The 25,393-nt window shown below is 53.7% G+C and overlaps 1 protein-coding gene across 4 annotated transcripts in view; it reads left to right on the top strand.

Annotated features, from left to right (window-relative positions):
- ZBTB7C (zinc finger and BTB domain containing 7C) overlaps window positions 1-24,920 on the top strand; it is a 281,771-nt gene extending 256,851 nt beyond the window's left edge. For all 4 annotated transcript variants that reach the window (XM_070421121.1, XM_070421122.1, XM_070421119.1 and 1 more), the window contains 2 exons: window positions 11,237-12,463; window positions 22,405-24,920. In XM_070421121.1, the coding sequence (XP_070277222.1) occupies window positions 11,253-12,463; window positions 22,405-23,056 (1,863 nt within the window). In that variant the 5' untranslated portion in view covers window positions 11,237-11,252 and the 3' untranslated portion in view covers window positions 23,057-24,920. The remainder of the gene's footprint in view (window positions 1-11,236; window positions 12,464-22,404) is intronic.
- Window positions 24,921-25,393: the final 473 nt, after the last annotated feature.

Here is a 25,393-nt window from a genome sequence, read left to right as displayed (position 1 = left end):
ATGTTGTGCAAATATTTTTCCCAGTTATTTATTACTTGATTTTGTTAGGGAATTACACAAATGTTTGTCATTATTTAGTCAAATTTATCCATCTTTTGTGGCTTCTGGATTTTCTGTCTTACTTAAAAAAAGCATATCCTCTTTGAGATTATAAAATAATTCTTCAATATTTCCTTTTCATGATTCTTCTTTCCTTAACTTTTAAATCTTTGTTCTAGTTGTCACTAGAACAAAGTGTCCTTATTTTGGTGTAAGGAATGAGGAAGAGATCCAGGTTTTGATTTGTTTTGTTTCCTACATTATTGGCCAGTTGTGCCAATCTCATGTTTTTAAAAAAATCTTGTCTTAAAATAAACAGTGGAATTCCACCTTTATTATGTGCTGAATTCTCCTATATATGAATTTATGTTAGTCTATTTACAGACTGTCTGTGACTTGCTATTGATCTGTCTCTCTGTTCATGATCCAGTGCCAGATATTTTATTTTTATGACTTTATACTGTGTTTTTGTATTTGATAAGGCTGGTCCCCCCTACTCCCATTGCTCATCTGTTTCAAAAATCTCTTGGCTAGTCTTAAATGCTAATTTTTTTCTATGTGAACTTTAGAGTCAGCTTATCTAATTTCAATAGAAATTCTCATAGATATTTTTATTGGGATCATATTGCATTTATTGAACTATCTAGGGAAAACGGACATATTTACAATATTGTGGCTCCCTATCCAAGAGTAGGGCATGCTTTCCATTTAAGTCTTTTTAAAGGTGCTTCGCTCATATTTTTATACTTTCTTTGAATGGATCTTACACATTTCTCAGGAGCTTATTCCTAGGTGTTGTATCTGTTCTCGGTGCCAGGTAAATGGGATCCTCTAACCTATTTTTGAACTTGTCTGTTGTTTGTATAGGAAAGTGCCCAATCATATCCTCAGCAAATAATGCTGTTTTTTGCCAACTCTTTTCTAACTTTCTGACCTTGTCTTTCTTATTCAACATCTTTTATCTTAAGATTTCAAAGGGGAACCAGCTTTCCTAGGGTTGCAAAAATCACCGCATCCATTCCAGCTCATCAGTGGGTCTTCTGGGCTTCTTTGGGCTGGGGGCTGGGGAGTGGGTTCTTGTGTCTTAAGGGTATTTCCAGTGTAAGTTATGAGAGTCTGGAGACCAAAACTCTTGGCGCAAATGGATGATGAGTCATAGCGATCAGAGTGGGAAGGGGTGGGTAGTTCCTCTGTAAGGTGCTGACAGGTGAGGCACCCTCCCAGAGGCTGAGAGAAAGTCCAGTCCTTTTGCTGGGCTCCTGGGCTGGGGGCAAATGTGGCAGAGGGAAGGCAGGTTCTGCCTTTGAGATATGCACCAGGGAAACAACATGAAGGAGGCGTGGCTCCTGGGCCGTGCTCTGCAGGGGACCCTTGCTGCACACCATCATGCAGTCTCCATCACGGTGGTCTGATGCTGGGGTCCTGCCCAGACACCCACCTGTTACTGGCACTCAGCTCACATGGATTCCTTCTTGGTTCCTATTTTATATATATATAGAGGGAGAGAGAGATAGAAACATCAGTGATGAGAGAGAATCATTGATTGGCTGTTTCCTGCACGCCCCCTATTGGGGATCGAGCCTGAAAACAGGGCATATGCCCTTGATGGGAATCGAACCCAGCACCCTTAATCCACAGGCCGATGCTCTATCCACTGAGCCAAACTGGCTAGGGCTTGGTTCCTATTTCTCTCTAACACAGCAGGTCCTCAAATAACATCGTTTTGCTCAATGTTGTTTCACTACAACATTGATGAGATGCTGTAGGAACTTAACTCGAGTTTATATCAATTAGCCTGTGGCAAGATTGTTTTTGTCAGACATCAATGAGTTTAGGTGAAGACTTACTGCATATGCTGTGGGTGAGTCTTACCTGCTCAGGGAAGCCAGAGCCCCCTTAAAAAGCAGGTTTGGGGTCTTGTTTAAAACCCCACACAGCAGGAAGCCCAAGTCAAGCACATGGTGAGTGAGCAATAACATTTGTTAACTGAGTTTCCACTCACATTCTAATTGCCCTGGGACTGTCTAGCCCTCGGCTTCTGCAGCAGGCAAAGTGGGAAACTGTAGCGGAGGAGGGACTGGGCTCGAGTATAAATAGGAAAAGGAAATGCTTGGACTTTCTCGGCGCAATAAAAGTTATATTATAATATTATATACAATTAAGCCTGAAAATTGCAAGCTTCCAGTTTGTTCTCCCCAGCTGGATGCCAGGCGGTTCTCGTGGTGGATGGCGTCTGTTTAGAAGAGAAGGGCAAGTTCGAAGGCAAATCTGAGGTTTTGCTTCCTTTGGAAAACAGATCCCTGAGGGGAGCCAACTGGGCCGCTGATCTGGGCCTTGTTTCCAAACTTAAGTGGCCAAAGGCAGGGAGGCAGATGTGTTCCTCGAGGCATAACCAGGACATCTTCCACCTGGAGGAGGCCTTGGAGTTCGACTCTGCCCTCCTTCCTCCCACAGCCCCTCCCCGACAGGAGCCCCTAGACTCCGTTCCCTCCCCCGAGGTCTGGGGCCAGACAAGGGCAGGGGCATGGCTGTGAGTAATGAGCAGCAGCTTCATGGTCTAAAGGTACGATCTTCTAGCTGGTTTCCAGCTGCCCTCCCCTGCCTTCTCCAGCACTGCCGGTTGCTGGCAGCTGTCGATTCCTCTCCCATCCAGAGCCTCCTCTGACCTCCCCACCCCGCTGGGACTCGCTTGCCTTTCTGAATTCGCCGAGCCTCTGCCTTGGAGCCCAGCACCTCCACTGCTCATTGCTCCCGCCACGCTAAGCTCACATTTCTATGCCTTAATTTCCCCACACTGTGCTCTTTGCCGGAATGTTCTCCTACCCCTGCCCCACACCCCTGGCTGCCCCGGGGCCTCGGGGCTCAGCTCATCACCTCCTCAGTGGAGTCCCTCCGGACCCCAGCAGAGCCCTGACTCCTGGCCTCTGCCCCCCAGGGACCTGTCCACACCTCTGGATAGCACTTAGCACTAGGTTAGGTCTTGACTCGTCTCTACCCCCTACTATTCTGAGAGTTCTGAAGGCCAGGAATCCCATCCCTTCACCCCATTTCTCCAGCCCTGAGCAAAATGGGTCCATTCTCCTGGACAATGCTTAGGAAACCTGGCGTCAAGATGCTGGGGATGAAGTCTCAGTTCTACCTCAGTTTCCCCATTTGAAAAACAGGGAACAATGATGGCACTAGTACCTCCTGGAGTTTTGAGAGGTTTAAGTGAGAGCGTCCACGTAGAATATTTAGGACAGTAGCAGCACAGAACGAGCACTCACGACATCTCTGTTACCTATTTGATCCTATCGACCTCAGTTGGAGAGAGCTCAACATGAACGCTATGTCTCCGTATATTGTATCTCTGTCAAGCTATGTTCCTGTCTGTTTCCCCGCACCCCACACTCAGGGCCTGTGGGGTTGTTGGTAATGAATTTGTACACACTGTGGAGGAGCAACTTCCAGACACTGCCCCCAGCAAACGTCCTTGGCCGCTGTCTGAGAGTCGGGGCCATAAACCCGGATCCGCTTCCTGGCCTCCCTCAGGGGCCTCGTGAGGGAAGAGTCAAGTACTTTGTACCACCGGCTGGTGTCTCATCACTCCGCCCAGCATGGCCTAAAGCTGATCCCGCCCTGACTTTGTAGCACACCCGTCCTTTAAAAGCCCAGCATACGCTGCTCCTGACCTCACAGTCCAAGGATCCACCCGGGAGCCAAAATATTTAAGTGGATTAGTTGGAGGGCAGCATAGAACCATCGAGTGTGTGGGCGGCAAGGGACCTTCAGAGGCTTCTAATCCGCATTAAAGAAGAAACCGAAGCTCAGAGAGGGAACTCGGCTGGACAGGGCTGCCTGTAACGCGTTGCAGAGCGGAGACTAACTGTAAATACAGGCTTTAACGATGGCTCTTCCCCAAAGGGTGCTAGCCCCTCTTTGCACATGGTACACCTGGGCACTTCTCAGCCCTTGCTCCTCGCATTTTCCCCCAAAACAGTGGCCCTCTCACCTGGCACCCGCTTTCCCTTCTCCCACTGTGAAGTCGCCTGGCTTGGTGGCCGTGGGGGGCGCTGGGAGACTTTGGCCCGCGGGTCAGGGTGGCCCGCGTGCAGAGTGCCTCCGAGGCTGGCGCTGTGCAGCCGTGTTGGTGCCTCTAGGAGAGACACTAAAACAGCCCCAGGAAAGTCCAAATGCCACCTAACCCAGGCGTCCACACGCAAACCCTAGTAACTAGCAAAACCTAAGCCATCCCCACTCTTCCACAGGAGCTGGGCCTCTGGGCAAGATGCTAAAAAGAATGGGGCTCCCTGGGCTCCTGTGTGTCCCCCGCCTCCCCACCCCCAGTGAGTGTGAGACTGGGGAGGACAGCAGAGCAGCTGGGACGCCTCCTGGAAAGGCCGCCAGAGGCAGTGGGGTTCTGAAAGGCAGTCACGTGGGCCTGGTGCTGTTTATGGGGGATGAATGATTTATTTTATTATCTACATTTTCAGTGGCTTAATAAGGTTTAATAAGCTTCCCAGGGAGTTTTCTGGCTCGGGAAATGGCCTCTAATAAACACGAGTAGTAAATCCTTTATTTTGAACGTAAAAAGGTGTGCAATTTTTCTTAAGAGGGAACAAGTCTTCCCCCACCCCCTCTCCCGCCCCCCGCCTCACTCTCTAATAAATAAAGGATGACTAAATAATTAAAGAACAATAGTTGGAAGGGGCACCACTTTATTTGTCTGGCCCAGACTCCCCCAGGCCAGCCCACTCCCCTGGCCTGCTCTGCTGGCTCTGAGCCCCTCCAGCTCCCTGAAGGGGGCGCTCCTTGCCTCACGAGACCATGCAGCCCCTTAGAAACCCACTCTATCTTCTCTGCAAGGTCACCGCTCAGGGTAGGAGAGAAATCAACAGCTTCAGGGGACATGCGGGTTGTCCAGGAGTCATTTAACCACATTACTTTGTGACCTTAACCTCACTTACCTTGTATTTCCTTTATCTGTAAAATGGGTACAACACTGGCCTCACCTGCCAGCAAGGAGGTGGAAGTGCTTTGACAAGTAAAGGCTCCAAGCCAGCCCTTGGGCGAGGGTTCCTGGTGGGCAGCTGCTGTGAAGAGGAAGGGGTTCCTCCAGGGGGTAACTAACAGCTCTGACACTCATACCCCCACCCCCATCACCAAAGCCCAAGTGAGGAGCTGCCCCTCACTCCTCCTCGCCCATCTCTCGGACCACCTCTAGGTACCCCTCCAGTCTGCCCCAAGTGTGTTTCATCCTGGTAAGAATTGAGGGGGAGAGAAGCTCACCCTGGCTTCTGCCCCTCTCCCAACCCCTGTGGGTGGCCCTGGACCTAGACCTTGTTCTGATAAAACCAAACCAGTGCAGCACTGAGGGAAGGGGGAGGTGGTGAGGATGGTGAGGGAGGGTCTGCAAGGGATACCGCATGGTACTGCACAGTCTGGTCCCTGTCACTGACCTAGTGCTGTGACTTTGGGTAAGTCAGCTCACCAGCAAGTTTAGGTTTCTCCTCAGAAAAGTGCGCCAAAGAATTATTTCTGTCCCCTGGATCCTGGGAACATGTATGGAGCAAGGAGATTTGAACAAGTCGTTCTGAATCTAAAGCTCAACAGGGCGGTGGCATTGCTAACTCAGGGGCTTCAGCAGAGGACAATGAAGCAGAGGCGTGCATGCCTGGTCACAGGAGCAAAAACGCAGACCCCCAGATATAGGGACACAGAGAGAATCTGTCTGGGGCAAGGGAGAGAACCCACGTGTGCCTGCCTGCCAGGCCTGGCCTCTGCCCTGGGCCTCAAGTCTTGTTCTGTGGGTGGGGAACTAGGCATTGGGGGTACACAACCATGTGAATCAGGGAGGGCCTGCATTCCAGCTGTAAGGGAACATCTGGTGGAGAAGGGAAGCTTAGAGCTCATTTCACACAAACCAACCAGCTCTAAACCCTGGGCCTGAGGCAAGCTAGGGACTGTGGGCTCCGGGCGTGTCCTGGCAGGTGGCAGAGCAGGTGGGGCCGGCTGTGCTCAGCTGTGGGCCCTCTGCCTAGGGTGCTCTGGCAAATGGGGAAGAGCCTAGAAGTTGAAGTGGCCCTGCCCGGCCTCCTAGCCCACACAGTCTGGCCCCAGCCTCGGGGGCAGCTGAGGCTCCAGGGCATTCTGGGGGCAAGAGGTGTGGCTGTCCTGCTCAGGAGAACTGCCAAGGGCAGGGTGGGGCAGGCCGAAGGGCTCCAGCTGCTTGGACCAGGCTTCGCTGCCCTCTCTCCTGCCACCCCCCGCCTCCCCCCCCCCCCCCCCCCCCCCCCAGGTTTCGGTGCCTACACAAACCACAGGAACTACAGACCTGCTCAAAGGGTGCAGGTAGCTGCTCCCCACCTCATCCCATGTCTGGGAAAGAACCACATCCTTCTCAGCCCCTGGGCGGCACCCCCCCACCGTCACCGCAGCTACCAGTTCTGCCAGGTGGCTCTGAGGTCGCAGGCTGGGGCAGTGGAGGAGATGGAGACTGGAGGTGGTGGGACCACTCCCAGGGCAGTGGGAGCCGGCCAGCTGGGGCCAGCCTGCCCTGAGATTTGGCAGATTTGCTGAGCTGAGCAGGATTTCGGAAGGCGCTGGACTTGTGGATCAGAGCGATAGACTTGTCTCAGAAGTCACACCACCAGGCAGCCACAGAGGACAGGAAAGAGATGGGACTCAGAAATCAAGTAAATCAAATCACTTTGCCTCTCTGATTCCCACCCAATGGGGGTCATAAAAAGGATAAGGTGAATGAATGTAAGCGCTTTATGAATGACAGGACTCTGTTCCAAGGCAGAGGACTAGGGTCACCCCTCCACCTTTTGTGACTTCCAGGCTATCTCTTCTCTGTATTTGAACTGGTCTCATTCATTCAGGGTCTACCATATTCATACTTAATGGCATCCTGGGAATGACACAGGCATAGAAGAAACAGGCCCTGCCCAGAGCAAGTGAGATCTAAGCAGTGAATTCCCCATTTTCCAGATAGGCAAACTGAGGGCAGTGGAAGTATATACTTTGCCTATGCCCCTGTGCTTCACGTTCCTGGTAAAACCAATCCTACAACATGGGGCCCCTATTAGCCAGACAAGCCTGCACCTGCTGAGGGCACAGGCTTGGCATCAGAACACCCTACTTCTAGTTCTACCTCTGACACTGATTGGCCGTGTGAGCTTGAGCACCGGTTCCTCTCTGTGCCTCATTTTCCTCATCTATAAAATGAGTATAAAGTTGATACCAGCTTCGTCTGCCCCATAGGCGTGCATGAGCTAGGAGGTGTGAATGAACCTTAGCAAATAGGACTCACACATGCCAGGGTGGCCTGGGAACTTGTAAGGGCTGTTCTCAGAGTCTTTGGTTGGGTGAGGTGCTTACTGGTAAGTCGATGGATCTGCAAAACCATGCGGAAGGCAAATTGGCTCCCAGTAGGGCCCCACCGCCCTCTGCCAAAACACCTATGATGAGGCTTCAGGGCACTCTGGGGCCAAGGGGTGTGGCTGCCCTGCTCAAGGGAACTGCCAAGAGTCTTGTACTTCCTGGACTTCAGAATTGCTAGCATTGGTTGAGCACCTACTATGTATCAGGAGGCCTTTGCTCATTTGACCCATACAGCAACTCTGTGAGGTCGACACTATTATCCTCTCCATTGTGCAGATGAGGAAACTGAGCTCAAGGGCGGAAATACCACGTCCCAGAGGCTATCAGTGTGGGTGTCGGATGTGGACACGGGCGGCCTAAGAGCAGGGCTCTCACCCTCCACCCCTCCGCGTGGGCCGTGGGTTGTCAGATGACCATCAGCCAACCTCAGCACGTGCTGGCTGGGAGTGGCTTCTGGTGCGATCCCACTCAGGATCCCGGTGAGGCACACCCCCCTCTACCCAATATAACCCTCTCTATCCTTCACAGCTCAGACAAGCCCAGCCCACAGGGATCCAGTGCCGTGCCATTCATACCTCTCGTTCACACTCAGCACTGAGACCCCCAAGCCCCTGGCATGTGTGAGTCTCAGCTCATCCTCACCCCCAGGGTGATCAAATCTCTGAAGAGACAACATTTGGGGGCGTGGAGGGAAGAGTTCAAATCTCCCTGCCCTGTAGAGGGCAGTGTGGTAAAAGGAGATGGATATGAACTTTGGCACCAAATACTGCTGGGCTCAAAGCCTGGCTCAGACCCTTGTGGCATTGGGCAAGCCACTTACCCTCTCCACACCTTTTCTCTATCCCTAATTTGGAGATGTTGATACAAATGTGTACCTTTCAGAATTCCATTGGTTGAGGAAAGCGTAGAGGTGCGATGCCTGACATGTAGCAGGCGCTCAATAAGCGATAGCTAGTATTGACTATTCTTATAAATGCTGGCTGGCTAGCTTGCTTCATTTGGTTATTAGAACAGGACACAAATAAGAAAACTCAAGTCACACTCAAGAAATTGGTCATGGAGGACTTCTGGAGCCAGATTCCTACAATGCATTTCTGTGGTGGGAGGTCCTCCGGCCCCTTCCAATGTCCCCACCCCCACCACTTCTCTGTTCTGCTCATAGAAGCACCCTGTCTGTCTGTAGGTGGTAAACTGAGGGCAAGATCCCTTCTCGTGGCAGGGAGAGAGGGGAATGCGAGGAAGTTACCCAAGCCAACAAAGATCTCATTTTACAGCTGAATAAACCAAAGCCCGACATGGGAAGTGCTGCCTTTGTCAGACAGGGTTACTTGGACATTCTGGGCTCTAGAACCTTCCACTGGGGGCAGAGGCCCTGGGAGGCTGTGGCAGGCCTCCTGATGGCCGGAACCATACCTGCGAAGGTTCCACCTGCCTTCATTCTTCCCCTAGAATCTCCTTCCTCCATTTCCAAGCACCTCTTCCCCTCTTTCCCTCCTCCTTCTTTGTTTTTGATCTGTCTTTATACCTTTTTCTATCCCTTTTGTACCAAAGACTATCTTTTGGGCTAAGCCTTTCCTGGCTGTTGAGAGTCTTTGTTTTGTTTTGTTGTGTTGTGTGTGTGTGTGATTCTCTTTCGTGAGCGTGTTATTCTTGGAGACAGAACTGCCCTGGCTTAAGCAATGGGAGGGGAAGGAAGGAGGGCCTGGGTGGGAAGGAGGGAAGGTGGGGGTGGGGCATGGCCACCCCTTTGGGACACTGCTGTCTGGGTCCTCCAGGGCATGGGAATCTTAGGGTCATCAGGGAAGCTCCCAGAGTGAAGGGCAGGGACACGTCTTACCAAAGAGACAATGAAACAGCGAGCGTCAGCCCTCACCTCCTGCCTGGAAAAACAGCCCAGCTACACAGCTCCATCCCCTCCTCCAGGAATGGGACAAAGGCTGCAACCAGGCCACTGTGAGAAGTGGCTGCTGGGCACAGCAGCCTGGAGTCCAGGGTCACCCCGGCCTATTGCCCTTTCCTCATCCAGGTCCACTTTGCCCTCCTAACCTCTCATAGTCATGGCACACTGGTCATTAGATTTCCCATGACCACCCATGACAAGATGAGGCCACAGGAGCCCAGAGAGCTGAGCAGCCTCCCAACGTCTCAGAGCCGTGGGCCCTGATTCCCAGGCTCCAGCCGACGTGGCTACTAAAGCACAGAGATGGGACATTTAGGCGAAAGGACAGCAGACTCCATCCCTCAGGGAGCTTGACTGAGACACCGACCACCAACACATGGCCCAACAGGTTCAATTCCTCTCTGCAAGAAGGTGGGGGAAAGCTTAAAGAATTGTGGGCATTTCCCCTAAAATAACATTTAAGAACATTTTTATCTCTAAAGCAGCAGTTCTCAACCTATGGGTTGAGACCCCTTCACAGGGGTCGCCTAAGACCATCAGAAAACACATATATAATTACTTATTGTTTTTGTGATTAATCACTATGCTTTAATTATGTTCAATTTGTAACAATGAAATTGGGGGTCACCACAACATGAGGAACTGTATTAAAGGGTCGCGGCATTAGGAAGGTTGAGAACCACTGCCTTTGGCGAGCAAGAAAATGGCTCTAATTTCCTGAGATTTTACTGATTTCGGCTTTTCACTTAACAGTCCAAGGGGCATTTCATTCACAAACAGTCCTCAGAGGGGAGGGTCCCTCTGAGGGTCAGGACCCTACTACCCATTTGGAAGCTTCATGAGAAAAAGGTGTCATTTCCTCAATACGTATTTAAAGAAACTGCTGAGTTGATCACAGAATGGCTGTACCACTCATACTCTCACCAGCAATGTATGAGTGATCCAGTTTCTCCACACCCTCACCAGCATTTGGTGCTAGCACTCTGTTATTTTAGCCATTCTGACAGGTGTGTGGTGATAGCTCACTCCTCTTCAGTGAACCTTGCTGCACCTTTCTCACGGTTGTGTCACCATTCTGGAGGCTGGAAGTCCAAGATCAAGGTGTCAGCAGGTTTGGTTTCTTCTGAGGCCTCTCTCCTGGCTTGCAGATGGCCATCTTCTCCCTGTGTCTTCACAGGGTCTTCCCTCTGTGTCTGTGTCCTCATCTCCTGTTATGAGGACACGTCATAATGGATTAGGGCCCACTCAGGTGACTTCATTTTAACCTTAATCACCTCTTCAAAGGTCCTACCTCCAGACATAGTCCCATTCTGAGATACTGGAGGTTATGACTTCAGCCTATGGATTTGGTGGGGACACAGCTCAGCCCATAACAGTAGCCAGTAGCCAAATGTTAGTCTGTTACAGGAGTCAGAGGAGTTTTGCAATAAACCAGAGCATTTTCTCAGCAGCATTGCATCATGAGAGAACATTCCCCCTTTGGCCTCAACCCGCAGATGCTGTGTGAGGAAGTAGTGGACGTAGCTCACAGTAGCAGCTGAGTGTCAGGTGGCTGTCCGTCCTGGTGTCTCACCATTGCATATGAACAAAGTTGACTTCAGTGAAATCATGCCCACGAGAAGCTTACAAGCCTTTGCCAAGCAGCATATGCCAACTGCCCCATAGAGGTCAACTCCGTGAGGGGTCCGGGAAAAGACCCCATGGGCCTGTGCAAAGCCCCAGCCTATGAGCTGGGCTCTGCACTGCAGATGGGATTTAGAAAAGCCAAGAGGGAGGAGGGCTGGAGGCGGGGGGAGCCTTAAGCAAAGGCAGGGGTGGTTTGGGCCACCATGTCCACCAGCCTTGCCTCCCTGGTCCAACATCCCAGAGCTGGGTGTCCCCTCCTGGGACCACATCCTCTAACCCAGTCTCCCTCTCTGTGTCTGTCTGCAGGGCTCTGGCTGAGACCATGGCCAATGGCATTGACGAACTCATCGGCATTCCCTTCCCCAACCACAGCAGCGAGGTTCTGTGTAGCCTGAACGAGCAGCGGCATGATGGCCTGCTCTGCGACGTGCTGCTGGTGGTGCAGGAGCAGGAATACCGCACCCACCGCTCCGTCCTGGCGGCCTGCAGCAAGTACTTCAAAAAGCTCTTCACAGCCGGCACCTTAGCCAGCCAGCCCTACGTCTACGAGATTGACTTTGTCCAGCCAGAGGCCCTGGCCGCCATCCTCGAGTTCGCCTACACCTCCACGCTCACCATCACCGCCTCCAACGTCAAGCACATCCTCAACGCCGCCAGGATGCTGGAGATCCAGTGCATCGTGAACGTGTGCCTGGAGATCATGGAGCCTGGCGGGGACGGCGGGGAGGAGGACGACAAGGAGGATGACGACGATGACGAGGATGACGATGACGAGGAGGATGAGGAGGAGGAGGAGGAGGAAGAGGATGAGGAAGAGGATGACGATACGGAGGATTTCGCTGATCAAGAAAACTTGCCCGACCCCCAGGACATCAACTGCCACCAGAGCCCTTCCAAGGCGGACCATCTCACAGAGAAGGCCTATGCGGACACACCCAGGGACTTCCCGGACTCCTTCCAGGCCAGCAGCCCTGGCCATCTGGGCGTTATCCGGGACTTCTCCATTGAATCTCTGCTGAGGGAGAACCTGTACCCCAAGGCCAACATCCCCGACAGGAGACCCTCCTTATCTCCCTTTGCCCCAGACTTCTTCCCACACCTCTGGCCAGGGGACTTTGGTGCCTTTGCCCAGCTGCCCGAGCAGCCCATGGACAGTGGGCCCCTGGACCTGGTCATCAAGAATCGGAAGATCAAGGAAGAGGAGAAGGAGGAGCTGCCCCCGCCCCCGCCCCCGCCCTTCCCGAATGACTTCTTCAAGGACATGTTCCCGGACCTTCCTGGGGGGCCGCTGGGCTCCATTAAGGCGGAGAATGACTATGGTGCCTATCTCAACTTCCTGAGTGCCACCCACCTGGGGGGCCTCTTCCCACCCTGGCCCCTGGTGGAGGAGCGCAAGCTGAAGCCCAAGGCCTCTCAGCAGTGCCCCATCTGCCATAAAGTCATCATGGGGGCCGGGAAGCTGCCGCGGCACATGCGGACCCACACCGGGGAGAAGCCATACATGTGCAACATCTGCGAGGTCCGCTTCACCAGGTGCGCATGGCGGCCCCCAGGTGGGGGTCCCAGCTGGGAGGGGGTCGGAGGCTGCAGTGATGGCAGCAGAGAGGGGATGGGGGTGCGGGGTTGGGCAGGGATGGAGAGAGAGACCCAGTTCAGGGGAGGTCCCACTGGATCCTAGATGCACGTCAAATTCATTGCGAGAAGGCATGCTAGGCATTACTTGGTGCAGTGATTTTCAAGCTCTTTTTAAAAGGGAAAATAGTTTCTTTAAAAATATATTTTTTCTTAACTACAATATTAAGTGAAAGGCAAACATATAAAACAGGTCAGAGCAGAGCTGTAAGGCAGAAGTGAGGAGCCTCAGTACCTTGCACACTTGGCCTCCCTCCCTCCCCAGTGTAGATCCACAGGAGCCAATTGAAGTTCCCCCGAGGAGTGGAGTGGAGTGCAGCCCTTCTATTTTACTTGGAGCATGTTCAACATGCCAGGGCTGGCCTAAGTGTATTCTCTATCCTCTCACCCCAGCCCTGCCCTTTGAAGACGGGGAGGTGCTATATGGCCTTTGTTTACAGATGAGCACTCCGTCCCCCCCCCCCCCCCCCCCCCCCCCCCCCGCCCCGGTGGCTGGTTGGCCACTCATAAGTGCAGCTAGGAAATGGCAGAGCCGGGACTTGCTCGTAGGACAGCAAAATCTGTGACTGGGGTGGCTACAGAGAACTCTCAAGTTTTGTAGCCAAAATTGGTGGGTGGGACGTGGCGGTCAGATTTGCCCACTGCTAGGTATTGATGGGCCTGGTATGTTGCATTGGTGCTGTGAGGCTGATCTTCCCAGCCATGTCCTCAGTGGGGACGGTCCTGGTGGCGGCCTTGCATCAGGGCTTGGTCGTTTCAGTGTGTCGGATGTAGACATCGTCTGGTGGATGTCTGTCCTGTGACCCTGGCCTTCCCGATGAGGTCCTTTCCCCACCCGGCCACTGTCCGTCAATGAGCTCACCCTGAGAGACCCACACATCTGCCAATGGTGCTGCCGTCAGCTCGCGTCTGGGAAATGTCTCCGTGGGAATTGCTGGGGGCTTGTTCTTCTGATTCTCTTCTTTGATGGGCCCAAACCTTTGGTCTTCGGAGGATAAAGCAAAATTTTTAGAATTATGTCAAATATTGAATAAGGGCCATGTTTTTCGGGGGAACACAAGTTCTGTGAAGTAACGAGACCTACGTTTTTGGGTGGCTTGGAACTCTATCAGAGGTTACCAGAGAAGGGCATCAGAAATATATGTTCAGGTGACACTGGCATTGCAAAAATAGCTCAGTGGGCTCATTCGGTGACTACTTCTGGCCTTGGGGTCCTCACACAGGTGCTTCTGTGAGGGAACCCCCAAACAGAACTTCTCCCAGACCGTTTGCACTAACAGTGGGGGGAGAATCTGGACCTGGACCTCAGATTCCCTCCCCAAGATTCACCTGCCCTCAGGTGTCTTTCATTACTGGTCCTGCCACTCTAATGCTGCCTTAGGCGATGTTTGCCTCTCCCACCCCACCTCCTCCTGAATTCACTGAGCCCCACAGGCCTGGCTAGAACACCTGAATGAGGCTGACAAAAGCCCGGGATAGCAGACAGGAGACCAACCAGAACATCATAGGGGTCCAGCACCGCTCACTCATCTCCTGCCCGTGACTCCCCAGCCCAGCCCTAGGGAGTGACTTCAAAGCGTTGCCGCTCTTCCCAGGCCAGATCCAAGACAGGCAGCCCTGCAGTGGCCGGGAGCTTCCCCTCCTGCCACCCAGGGTCCAGCTCCCGAACTTTCACATCTGTCCCCTGTACCGATGGCTGCCACTGAGACACCTCTCCCGGCAGGAGGGTCTCAGGTCCACAGCTTCAACAGGATGCATATCTCAGGGCACAGCACCATGACCCTGCCCAGCCCCCCAAGTCTCCATCTTTATTCCCTCCCTGTTCCTCCCCTCCAGGCCTTTCCCACCTGCAGCGTCTGTGAGGACCACACCAGTCTGTGGGCCCCGCCCTCCCTCGGGAAAGTTTTAAACGTGGTCGGACAGACTCCTCTCCCTCCTGACAGTAGAAGGTTCTCTGAGTAGGCCTCCCATTGGGCAGCGATGCTGGGTTGCACAGGAGGTCTGCATTCCAGAACCCTTCCTCCCAACACATTCCTGGTGATCACTTAGGGTGGCCTCGTGCCTGCAGCCTCCCCACCCTTCAGGTCAGATGGCCTGTGCCCTCCTGGCCATCCAGCCATCTGCCCTGCCCTCCCCTCTTCAGTGAGCTGCATTCCAGCCTCCATCAGCACCTCCCCCTCAGGGTTCCCACTGGGCTCTGACAGGCCTGAGAAAGATCAGAAAAGCTCTGGCCCACCCGCCTTCCTGGGAGGCTGGAGCGAGTTTTCCTGGCTCCTTCAGAAGAGGAACTGTACTTGTCTCTGTGGGCTGTGCTGTCCCTGTGGAACACCTCCCGACCCCCTCCCTGGCACATTCTTCACAGTCACTGGTTCCTGGCTTCCCTCCTGCCACCTCCCTAGAGCTGCCCTGCACGGATCCTTTTTGGTCTGTGGAGAATGCCAACGCTGGCCTGCCCAGATCGGGGCTTCCTGTAACTCTCTGCAGCCAAATCCCTGCAGCCCTACTCTAGGGACCTTCCTTGTGGCTAACTTCCTGCAGCCACCATTCGTAACACCTCTTCCCCTTCCCCAGCTGGGGGCTCTTCAGCAGCCATTTAAAGCAACAGCTGCTGCCTCTTGAACTCAGAATTCCCAGGCTCCCTTGCAAAGCCAAGCCACTCCCTGGGACTGGGCCCCCAGAGGCCGAGGGAGCCAGACCTGCTGCCTTCAATCCCCCTCTTGGACAGTTTCCCTTTCTGAATCTCAATTGAGCTTCTGCTCTCTGGCCAGGCCTCCTTCCTTTCTGCTAAATGCTGACCCATCCATCCCTCTTGGGAGATGTTGTAGAGGGCCTACCCTCCCCCTGCAAGGTGACCCAGTGTCACAGGCTCCAAGTTATGGCCTCAGATGCCAATGCCCAGAATGTCCACACCCCATGAGGATGTCATTCCTCATGACTTCAGCAGCCACAACAGGGTGGAGGGGGCTGGTGTCCTCCCATGCTCTGTCCCTAAAGGCTGCCTGCACCTTCCATGGTACGCTTCTCCAAGAACAGGGACCACCATTGCTGTCTATTCCTTGGAGTCGGAGCCCTCACCTCTGAATCAGCTCTAGATTTCAGCCAGTCCCACCAGTTGTCCCACCACTGGTTGCTCCATAGATGAGACACCCTGGAGCCCTGAGCAGGGACTCAAAGACTTCAACCAGACTGTGCTTCTGTGGCCCCGTGCTGACCCCACTTAGCTCTGGTCACCGCTATGAGTCCCTCTGCCTTGCCTGAGTCTGTGTTTACACTCTCCAGGAGTTGTCCGATGTCACCATTTTCTTCCTTAAAAAGAGATGGCTTCGCCAGGCTGGTGTGGCTCAGTGGTTGAGTGTTGATCCATGAACCAGGAGGTCGCAGTTCAATTCCTGGTCAGGGCACAAGCCTCAGGCTCGATCCCCAGTGGGGGGTGTGCAGAAGGCAGCTGATCAATGATTCTCCCACTAATGTTTCTATCTGTCTTTCTCTCTCTGAAATCAATTTTTTAAAAAAATTTTTTTAAAGAGAGAGATGGTTTCTACCACAACCGATCCCATTGGCTCCACCTTGGGAGAGAGAAGTCTGGATCAAGGCTCCCCCAGGTCCTCTTCATCAGGAGTCCCGCTATTCCCAGAAAGTCTGGAAGCAGGGCGGAAGGTCAGGACCACAGGGTTCTGCCAGACCTGGCCCCTAGCATGGGCCTTGAAGAAAAGGGAGCAAATGAGCTGGGAAGATGAGAGGCGTTGTCGCTCTGCATGCAGAGGGATGCTGCTGCCTCGGTGGGCATTTTCCCTGCCCACCCAGACCACAGGTTGTCCCCCTGGTTGTCACACTGCAGTCCTCATCACTGCCAACAGGGCCTGGCCCTGGACTGTGAAGGCCTCAGAAGACCCTTAATTTCCCCTAATGTCTGTCACCTTGGTCCTTGGGTGCAGGCAGCCCGTGAGGGGAGCACCTAGAGAGCATGGCTGGGCAGCCTTCCCTCCTGCAGCTCCTGCAGCCCCTGCAGCCCGGCTATCAGAGGTGCTCCAGCCACGTCCGGCTGGGCAGGTAATAAAGGCATGAAACTGCAGGATTTGCGAAAGGACCGGCCCCTGAGCAACAGAAGCCCTATCCTGTCCCTGGGAAAAGATGGACAACCTTTGAGCCCTGAAAAGTCACTCTCTGGTGAGCCATGGTCTCCCCAGTTTCCACTGGATCCCCTCCCAGCAGCCCCTAAAGGTCGCAACTTCTAGTTTTCAACCCCTGCCTCCAGGGTGAGCCAAAAAAGCTGTCTGCTCTCCGAACAAGGCCAGGAGCATGGCTTCTTTTTCATTCTGTATTTTCCTTTTAGCTTTCCCAGTCCTGGCAGCTCCGGGGACCTTATTAAGATAATGTAATGTCATTAGCAGTGGCAGCAGGAAGAGTTGGTCTCCGAACATCAGGTTACCATGAAGTCTGAGAGGATGGTGCTGGGAAAGCATTAGCCTGACAGGGGCCTTCGTGGAGGCCGAGGTCCTGGGCCAGACCTATGGTCCCTTCTTTTCCCTCGGGGTGCTCACAAGTGCAGGCACATCTTTCTCGATGCTGAGTTCTCCCAGCTGGAAGGAGGTGCAGATCAAGGTTCGGGTGCACGTGACCTGGCTGGTCCCTGGTGCAGGGTACAGGGAGGGGATGGCAGACAAGGGGATCAGGATGAGAAAGGACCATGCTGGAGTTTCAGGTTCTGAAAACTGGCCCTGCACCAGCAGGTCATTCGTCAGTCAACAAACGCTCCAGGAGCATCCACTCCATTCAGTGCCATGCACTGAGCAGACTACAAGAGCATCTGACAGGTTCCTATCAAAGCAGGGACCAGTGCCATCTGCGCCTCGTGCTAGATGAGGGCCGAGAAAGCAGCACCTGGCACTGGCACACAGAAGAGCAGCTGAGTGAGTGGCTGGGGAGCTAGCATCTCTCGGTGACTGTGTGGCACCTCAGAGAGAGCGCTAGGCGACCATCAGGAACCCAGGTCCGGGGTCTGGTTCGGCCTCTAACTGGCTGTGTGACTTTGGCCAAGTCTGCTCCCCACTCTGGGCCTCAGTTTCCCCATGTGTAACATGAGGGGGTAGGAGGAGGTGCTCCCTAAGGTGGCTCCCCGTTTTATGACTTCATTTACATATTGCCCACGATCAGGAAAGCTATGGACGGACACAGGACTAATGGAGGCTTTTCGTGGGAGCAGGGCAGAGCAGTGAGTAGAGTGGTCAGAGCTCATGGGAAGTTAGTCCTGGAAAAAAACGTAGAGATCATCTGGTTTATCAAGAGCCTGTTAACATGTCTGATTCGTAGTCTGAGTCAGGGAGCCCAGTGACCTGTGTGATGCGCAGTACATTTCGCAGGACTTTGAAAATTCCGATCTAATCCAGTTTGCCTTCATTTCCTCATGGGAGGGGGGACTGGAAGTCCAACTCATGCCAGCAGGAGTTCAAAGATGCAGCGTTGACCGGCATGTGGCCTGCAAGGGGAGCCGCATGTCCATGGTGTGGGGGTGCAGTACTATGTACGGGGAGGGGCGGGGCTGACAAAGTAGGTGGGGTGATCTTTTCTTAGCTTTCCTGAGATATAATTGACATATGTCATTGTATATGTTCAAAGTATGCACTGTGATGATTTTATATGTGTATTATTGCGAAATGATTCCCACAGTAAGGTTAGTTAACACTCATCACCTCACATCATCACCTTTCTAGTGTGGGTGTGGTGGAACAGTTAAGATCTACTCTCTTAGCAACTCTGAAGTTCACACTATATTCTTGCTAACTGGTCACCGGGCGTCCTCAGAACTTAGTCATCTTGTAAGGGACTGGAAGGGCTGAGCTTGTACAGGCCTGGAAAGCCATGCTAACAGTGAGTTAGCACCTAGGCCACTGGACGGAGGAGGCCTCGGGAGGTTTTAAGCAGGACCACAGGCCTCCAGTCCTGGCGGGGGGTGACCAAGAGCTCAGCTCCTGAGGTTCCGGCTAGAACACTTTCCAACGACACCCATGCTGTCTCCGCGGGCAGCTTAGATCCGAGAAGAAGCAGGCGTAGCAGAGCCATGCTACAAATATGAAGCCACCTCACGAGAAAGAAATTCGGTTATACCCCTTTACTCAGATGCAAGCACAGAACACCAGAGGTCAAAATGGTACAGCCCAGCCCGAATTTTAGAGGTCAGGAAATGGGGGGCCCACACCAGCCAAGGGCCTGCTGTGGTTCTTGGAGTATGCCAGGCCCAGCCTTGCCAATGAGCACACACATCCCACCCTCCACCCCACGTCCATTTCCCAGGCGCACGTTCAGTACAGCCTGGTGAAAAGGTCATTCCAGGAATAAGGAGGCCGTGTGATCTTAGAAGCCCTCCCCTCTCTGGTCTGTGGTTTTTCTCATCTTGAAGGTGAGGGAACTGGATTAGATCAGTATTTTCAAGGTCCCTCGAAATGTACTGCTCATAACACAGGTCACTGGGGCCCCTGACTCAGACCTGTTAACAGGCTCTTAGCAAACCAGATGATCTCTAAGTTTTTTTTCCAGGACTAACTTATCATGAGCTTTGCCCACTCTACTCACCGCCCTGCCCTGCTCCCACAAAAGGCCTCCATTAGGCCAGCTCCCTGCCCAGGGCTGAGTTCCTACCGCAGCATGTCCCAATCTCCTAGGCCCAGAGGCAGAAAGCTGGCAGCAGATGCCTCCTCTTAACTGTTCTGGTCTTTACTTCCTGGGGCAGCCCTTTAGGCCTTGGGCTGAAAGTCCCAGGTTTGAAAATCCACCTGTTTTCAACCTCAGAACAGCTTGCAAACAAACCACACCCCAAGTAGCTCCCAGCCCCCTTTGCCCATCACCAGCTGGATACCTTTGGGAAAGCCGGTTGGCTTCTCTGAGCCCCGATTCTTCCTCTAAGTGAGGAAATTACTCCAGGTGTGTTGAATCGAACTCACACAAACTTAGAGTCCCTCATCAGCCCTGAACAATAGAATTAATGTCTGGCCCTAGGTTCAGCTCTGTACAGAGGGGTTAAATAACTTGCCTAAAGGTGACCCAGCAAGTTAGTGGTGGGTCTGCTGCTGCAGCAGCGGCTCCAAGATTCCAAATAGGGAACCCACCCCTACACCATAACCTGCCTCTGAATAACAGCTTTCCAGGGTCACTGAAATGGTGTATTCACCTGCCCATAGCAGGTGCTCTATGAAAGGAAGATATAACCACCTTCTTGGTACTTCTCACACATTTGAGCCAATCGCCATTGAAATGTGATTTATTTTAGATGCCCGAATGAAAAGCCTGGGGGAATCTGTGGTTATGTATAGTAGGCCCTTGCTATCAGGAGATTTACCCTTTGCATTGTCCATTATTTGAGGGTGACCCTTCAGGGTCAATACTACAAATTATATGTAATAGTGATTTTGAAAAGAAATCTACCTTATAAGGTTGTGGTGAGGCTTAAATGAGGTGCTATATTTAAAGCCCCTGATGACTCTAAGACAGCGGTTCTCAACCTGTGGGTCGAGACCCCTTTGGAGGACGAACCAACCTTTCACAGGGGTCGCCTAAGACCATCCTGCATATCAGATATTTACATTACGATTCATAACAGTAGCAACATTACAGTTATGAAGTAGCAATGAAAATAATTTTATGGTTGGGTCACAACATGAGGAACTGTATTTAAAGGGCTAGAAGGTTGAGAACCACTGCTCTAAGCTGAGTCCTCCGCCTGGTGAGTTCAGGAGTCAGACAGCCAGTGGGTGAGCCTAGCTGACCACCTAACGCCAGTTTCCATCAGGGCCTGGGTGAATGGGTGGGGTCCCAAGACATATCCCTCAGGACTGTGCAGCTTTGCTCTCAGGGTTCAAGTGCACTGTGCACCCCACTGTACTTCCTACAGTGGTGAGGAAAGAGGCCTGGGCTGGGAGCCAACAGGCCTGATTCTAGTCCCAGCTCTGCCATTAACCTCTGGATGACCTCAGTGACTGTCCCCCTCCCTGGGTCTCAGTTTGCCCACCTGCAGAGTGAAGAATGAGCCTAGGCCCCTGGTTCTTAATGTAGTCCATAGACTCACTAGCTTCAGCAGCAGCGGCGGCATCGATCAGCTTGTTAGACATGCAAATTCTCTGTCCTCTCCATCCCAGACCTACTGAATCAGACTTCTGGGAGGGGGGCCCAGCACCGTTTCATCGAGCCCTGGTAATGGTTCTGATACAAGATCAAGTTTGAGACCTGCTGGCTCAGATGCTCTCTAAGGCTTCTTACTGCTCAAACATCCAATCATCTGGAGGAAACGAGGGTTATAGCATGCTGGGGGGAGGGGGCATGGGATGTCACATCAGGGAACTACGCAGCCTGGGGGCAGCTGGTGGTTGTGGGAGGGACAGGAGATGTGGAAGAGAGGAGGGGCTGGTGTGTGGAGGACACCAGCCAGCTGACTTCCCCGTCTCTGCCCATCCCACTCCCCACACCCACGTCCATTCCTCCAGCCTTCCTGTGAGCACAGGGGGAAGGGGCAGGTCTGGTCCCCTTCCCTGGTCCCTGCCAGTGTACACAAGAACCTCCTGCCCGGCCCCTGAGGAACCAGTCGGAAAATGAGAGCCAGTGAGACCTCTAGCGGCCAGGGGACCCTGGGAGACCAGGCCCTCTGCTCCTGCTGTCCTGGGGTTGTGTTAAAGGCGGTTTATTTAAATCTGGTCATTTTAGGGCGGACACCTGAGCTCCACATCTGCTCCCACTTCAAAGCCGAGCCAAGAATTACAGGCAGATGTTCCACCCAAGCCAGGCCTGCAGGGTGGAGGTGGCAGACTGGACACAGAGCTGCCCGGCCTGCGGGTCTGGCCAGGGAAGGCTTCAGAATGATCCTGAGAGGAGTCCTTGCAGCCCAGCCGACTCCACCGCAGCCAGGCTGAACCACTCCTTGAGCTGGTTCATGCAGGCTCAGTCTTGAGGAAAAAACCCTAGGATGTCAGCTTTCCTCTCAAGACCACCAGGAGGTGTATTGAATGTAGTACAACACAAACCCGGATTCTCTTCGTCAGCCCTGGACAGTAGAAATTGACGCCTGGGCGGAGGTTCGGCTGTGTGCAGAGAGGTTAGGTAACTTGCCTAAGGTCCCCCAGCATGTTAGCGGTAGGTCTGCAGCTGGAGCAGGGGCTCCCAGCCCCCAGTGCGAGCCCCACCCAACACCATTCCTTACCTCTGAATAATCCCACTTACACCCTCAGGAGCTTTGCCGTGGATTAGGCTGCATTCTTGTTGCACCTGGCTCTTTTCTAAACCCTGGAATTGTCTGCAGACAAAGAGCAGAGCCCAGGCTTGGGATAAGAAAACACCATGCAGGAGACTTGAACGAGGTGTGCCGGCTTCTATAGCCTCCCAGGTTAGCCCTGAGGACAGACGGAGCCCCAAAGCCCGGCTGGGATGGGCCCTGGGGCTCTGGGCCAAAGCACATGACAAACTGGAGGGAAGTGGGCGTGAGATTAAGGTGCACCCCAGTTTCAGAGGTCACTGCCCCTCCGGAGGACTAAGGACAGACTGCTGACTTGTGGGGATGTGTGTCGCCAGCAGGCCTTTGTCCAGTCTGTGAGCCGGCCCTGACAGACTGAGAGTTTCCTTGCTCAGAGCTCAGCAGTAGGAGGGGTTCTGAGTGGGGGAGGTCTTTCAGGACCCCGCTCTTTCTCCAGCCCGCTGAGCCAGGTGACAGCCACACCTGTTGGGGTGGGACAGTGGTGCCATTCCTGGGGTTTGAGACCAGGGCAGTAGAGCCTGTTCTGGAGGAAGGGGGCAGAGGGCAGAGGGTTAGGAGTGGCTCCCGGTGTTCCCGGAGGGGACTGACTCCCGGCTCTGCATTGCAGGCAGGACAAGCTAAAGATCCACATGCGGAAGCACACGGGGGAGCGGCCCTACCTGTGCATCCACTGCAACGCCAAGTTCGTGCACAACTACGACCTCAAGAATCACATGCGCATCCACACGGGCGTGCGGCCCTACCAGTGCGAGTTCTGCTACAAGAGCTTCACGCGCTCCGACCACCTGCACCGCCACATCAAGCGCCAGAGCTGCCGCATGGCACGGCCGCGGCGGGGCCGCAAGCCCGCCGCCTGGAGGGCCGCCAGCCTGCTCTTCGGGCCCGGGGGCCCGGCCCCAGAGAAGGCGGCCTTCGTGATGCCCCCGGCGCTGGGCGAGGTGGGCGCCCACCTGGGCGGGGCCGCCATGTGCCTGCCGGGCCCCAGCCCCACCAAGCACTTCCTGGCGGCGCCCAAGGGTGCGCTGAGCCTGCAGGAGCTCGAGCGGCAGTTCGAGGAGACGCAGATGAAGCTGTTCGGGCGCGCCCAGCTGGAGGCCGAGAGGAACGCAGGCGGCCTCCTGGCCTTCGCCCTGGCCGAGAACGTGGCCGCGTCCAGGCCCTACTTCCCGCTGCCTGACCCATGGGCCGCGGGCCTGGCCGGCCTCCCGGCGCTCGCCGGCCTCAATCACGTGGCCTCCATGTCTGAAGCCAACAACTAGGCTGGTCCTGCCCTCCCCAGTCCAGCTGCCCCGGCCTCTCTCCCAGCAGGCCCACCTGCCCCATCCAGCGGATCGAAACTTATTCCAAAATCACAAAGAAAGAAACGAAATATCTGTCAGCAGCAATGGTATTTCCCGGGCCTCCTGAGGCAGCTGCCTCCCTTGTGCTTCTGTCTGAGATGGGCATCTCCCCTCAGCGGGGCCAGCCTCTCCCTGACTGTCTGGCTCTCACACGGGACTCACAGGGTCCCAGCCTCGGAGGAGGAGGCCCCACGCTGGGTGCCCCAAACTGGGTGCCCCAAACACTCCCGAGCTGTGCCTACAGGGAGGAGGCTGGGCCAGAGGCAAACCAGATGCAGCAGAGATGAGGGGAGGGGCCTGGGCACACCCCTGGTTGAGCCCCACAGCCTAAGCAGAGTCCCTGCGGACACTGCGCTGGTGGGTCCCATTGGCAGGGAGGCCTCCTGGAGTCAGGAGCGAGTCTCCTGGAGTCCGGGCCCATTTTTTCCTCACCGTCCTGTGACCTTGAACGGGTCAGCTTTCTGTACCCCAGTTTCACACTCCTATGAAGGGGGGCTAGTGATTTAGTTTTTCCTCTCCCACCACCCACCCACTTGTACGTGCCTGTTCCTCCAGAAGCAATTCTTGTAAGGGCAGCAGCGGGTGAAAATGGCTGGAATATGGGAGTTAGTTTTATCACATCCACCTCTGTATTAGCACAGGTGAGACATGTGGCCAAACTAGACACCGGTGACAGAGAGAGGGCTGGGTGGGGATTGGCCACAGGCCACAGGCAGCTTTGGGGAAGACCACACATTCTCCTCTGTTCTCTGGGCAGCCTGCTGTGCATGTCTGCGATGACGTTAGCATCTACCCCACCTCCACGCACCCCCTCCAAAGCTGCAGGGCAAGCATGTCAAACTCGCAGCCCGAGGGCCACATGCCTCATTTATTTGGCCTATGTTTGCCTTTGAGTTTGACATGCTTGCTGTAGGGAGTCCTGAGGTCAACAAAGAAGGGATGGGGACCCTGTCTTAACACCGGTCAACCGCCTGCCTCTACTTTGATCCCTGAAAATAGACCAAACTCCTGGTTCCCCCGGTTTATCTGTTTGCTTTTCAAGTTGTGGGTTTCCCTTGGCTGCATTTGAACACCCTCGACCCTTCCCTCCAGGGGTGAAGCTGGGGTGTGTGGCTCCCCTCAGGGCAGGGAGGCTGAGCCTAGGCTCCAACATGGGTCTGACCGGCTCTGTGAGGTGGGCTGTCCACACACTCTCCCTGGTTCTCGAGTTTGTAGCAGGTCCTGAGAAGGAAGACAGCTCTGCTGGCCCAGTGCCTTCCTGCTCTCTCCCCTCTCCTGCCTTCCCTCCCTCTCCTTGCTGAGTTTGCTTTTGTTTCCCAGTAGCCAGGAAAGGAGGAGCGTTCATCCACACAGGCTGACGCTCTCAGCCCCAGAGCTGGGGGCCCCCGAGACTTTACTCTTCTTCTCGCCTTGGCTTCTTCCTGCAAACACAACGAACAAAAAGGCCAGAGAAGACCACGGACTCTGTCACGCCCCCAGCTCCCCAGAAGAGACCCCTGACGCCAGACGCCCTCAGATGCCATTACGCCCAGAGGGGATTGATTGCTTCGGACACCCTCTTATCTTCACCCGTCACTGCTTGGGCAGCCACCTCTTAGATTTCTGTCTCCTTTCCTGACACTTGCCGACATGCCCATGTCCCCCCACAAGCCAGGGGATTGGGGCTGACCCAAACTTTAAAAGAAAACAAGGGAAATGAACTAATTGGAATCCAGTGGTATCGGGCTTTTGTTTTTATTTTGTAAAGGTAACGCCTTCTTATAAACTCCGTTTTTTCAGATGACTGGTTAGTTCTCTTTGTTTTCTCTTGGCTGCAGTCTGGAGCTGTACATTGTAAAATATCCAAAGATACCGAGTACTGTATGTTCAAGGAGACCCTGACGCGAATGGGTTGTGGGGCCCGGGGTTGTTTGGTTTGGTTCCCCTTTTATTTCTTTTTATTTTTGGATGTTCCGATTTCCCTGTCTGTCTGTGGGAGAACCTTGGGGTTTTTTCTATTTATAACTCTTTTTTTTTATGTGATTGCTTTATGTAAAATGACTCTCAACAAAGTTTGCCTTAGTGATTCAAGGGACAATCTTCCGTAACGTTGGTCGCACGCCGCATCCCGCCGAGAAAACTCTCAGCTACTTTTCTGGCCTATTTATTAAACAGTATTCACTGACTTGATTAAATGATATTGAGAGGTGACAGCAACAAGCCAATCTGTAGACGTTCGTGGCTTAAGGTTTTGACGATTGGGTGTCATAAACTTGC

This window comes from Myotis yumanensis, unplaced genomic scaffold, assembly GCF_028538775.1.
Source record: "Myotis yumanensis isolate MYYU_CA2020_CCGP unplaced genomic scaffold, mMyoYum1.0.hap1 SCAF_7, whole genome shotgun sequence".
NCBI classification, from domain to species: domain Eukaryota; kingdom Metazoa; phylum Chordata; class Mammalia; order Chiroptera; family Vespertilionidae; genus Myotis; species Myotis yumanensis.
Note: the sequence above shows the minus strand (reverse complement) of the source record. Positions and strands in the feature narration are given on the sequence as shown.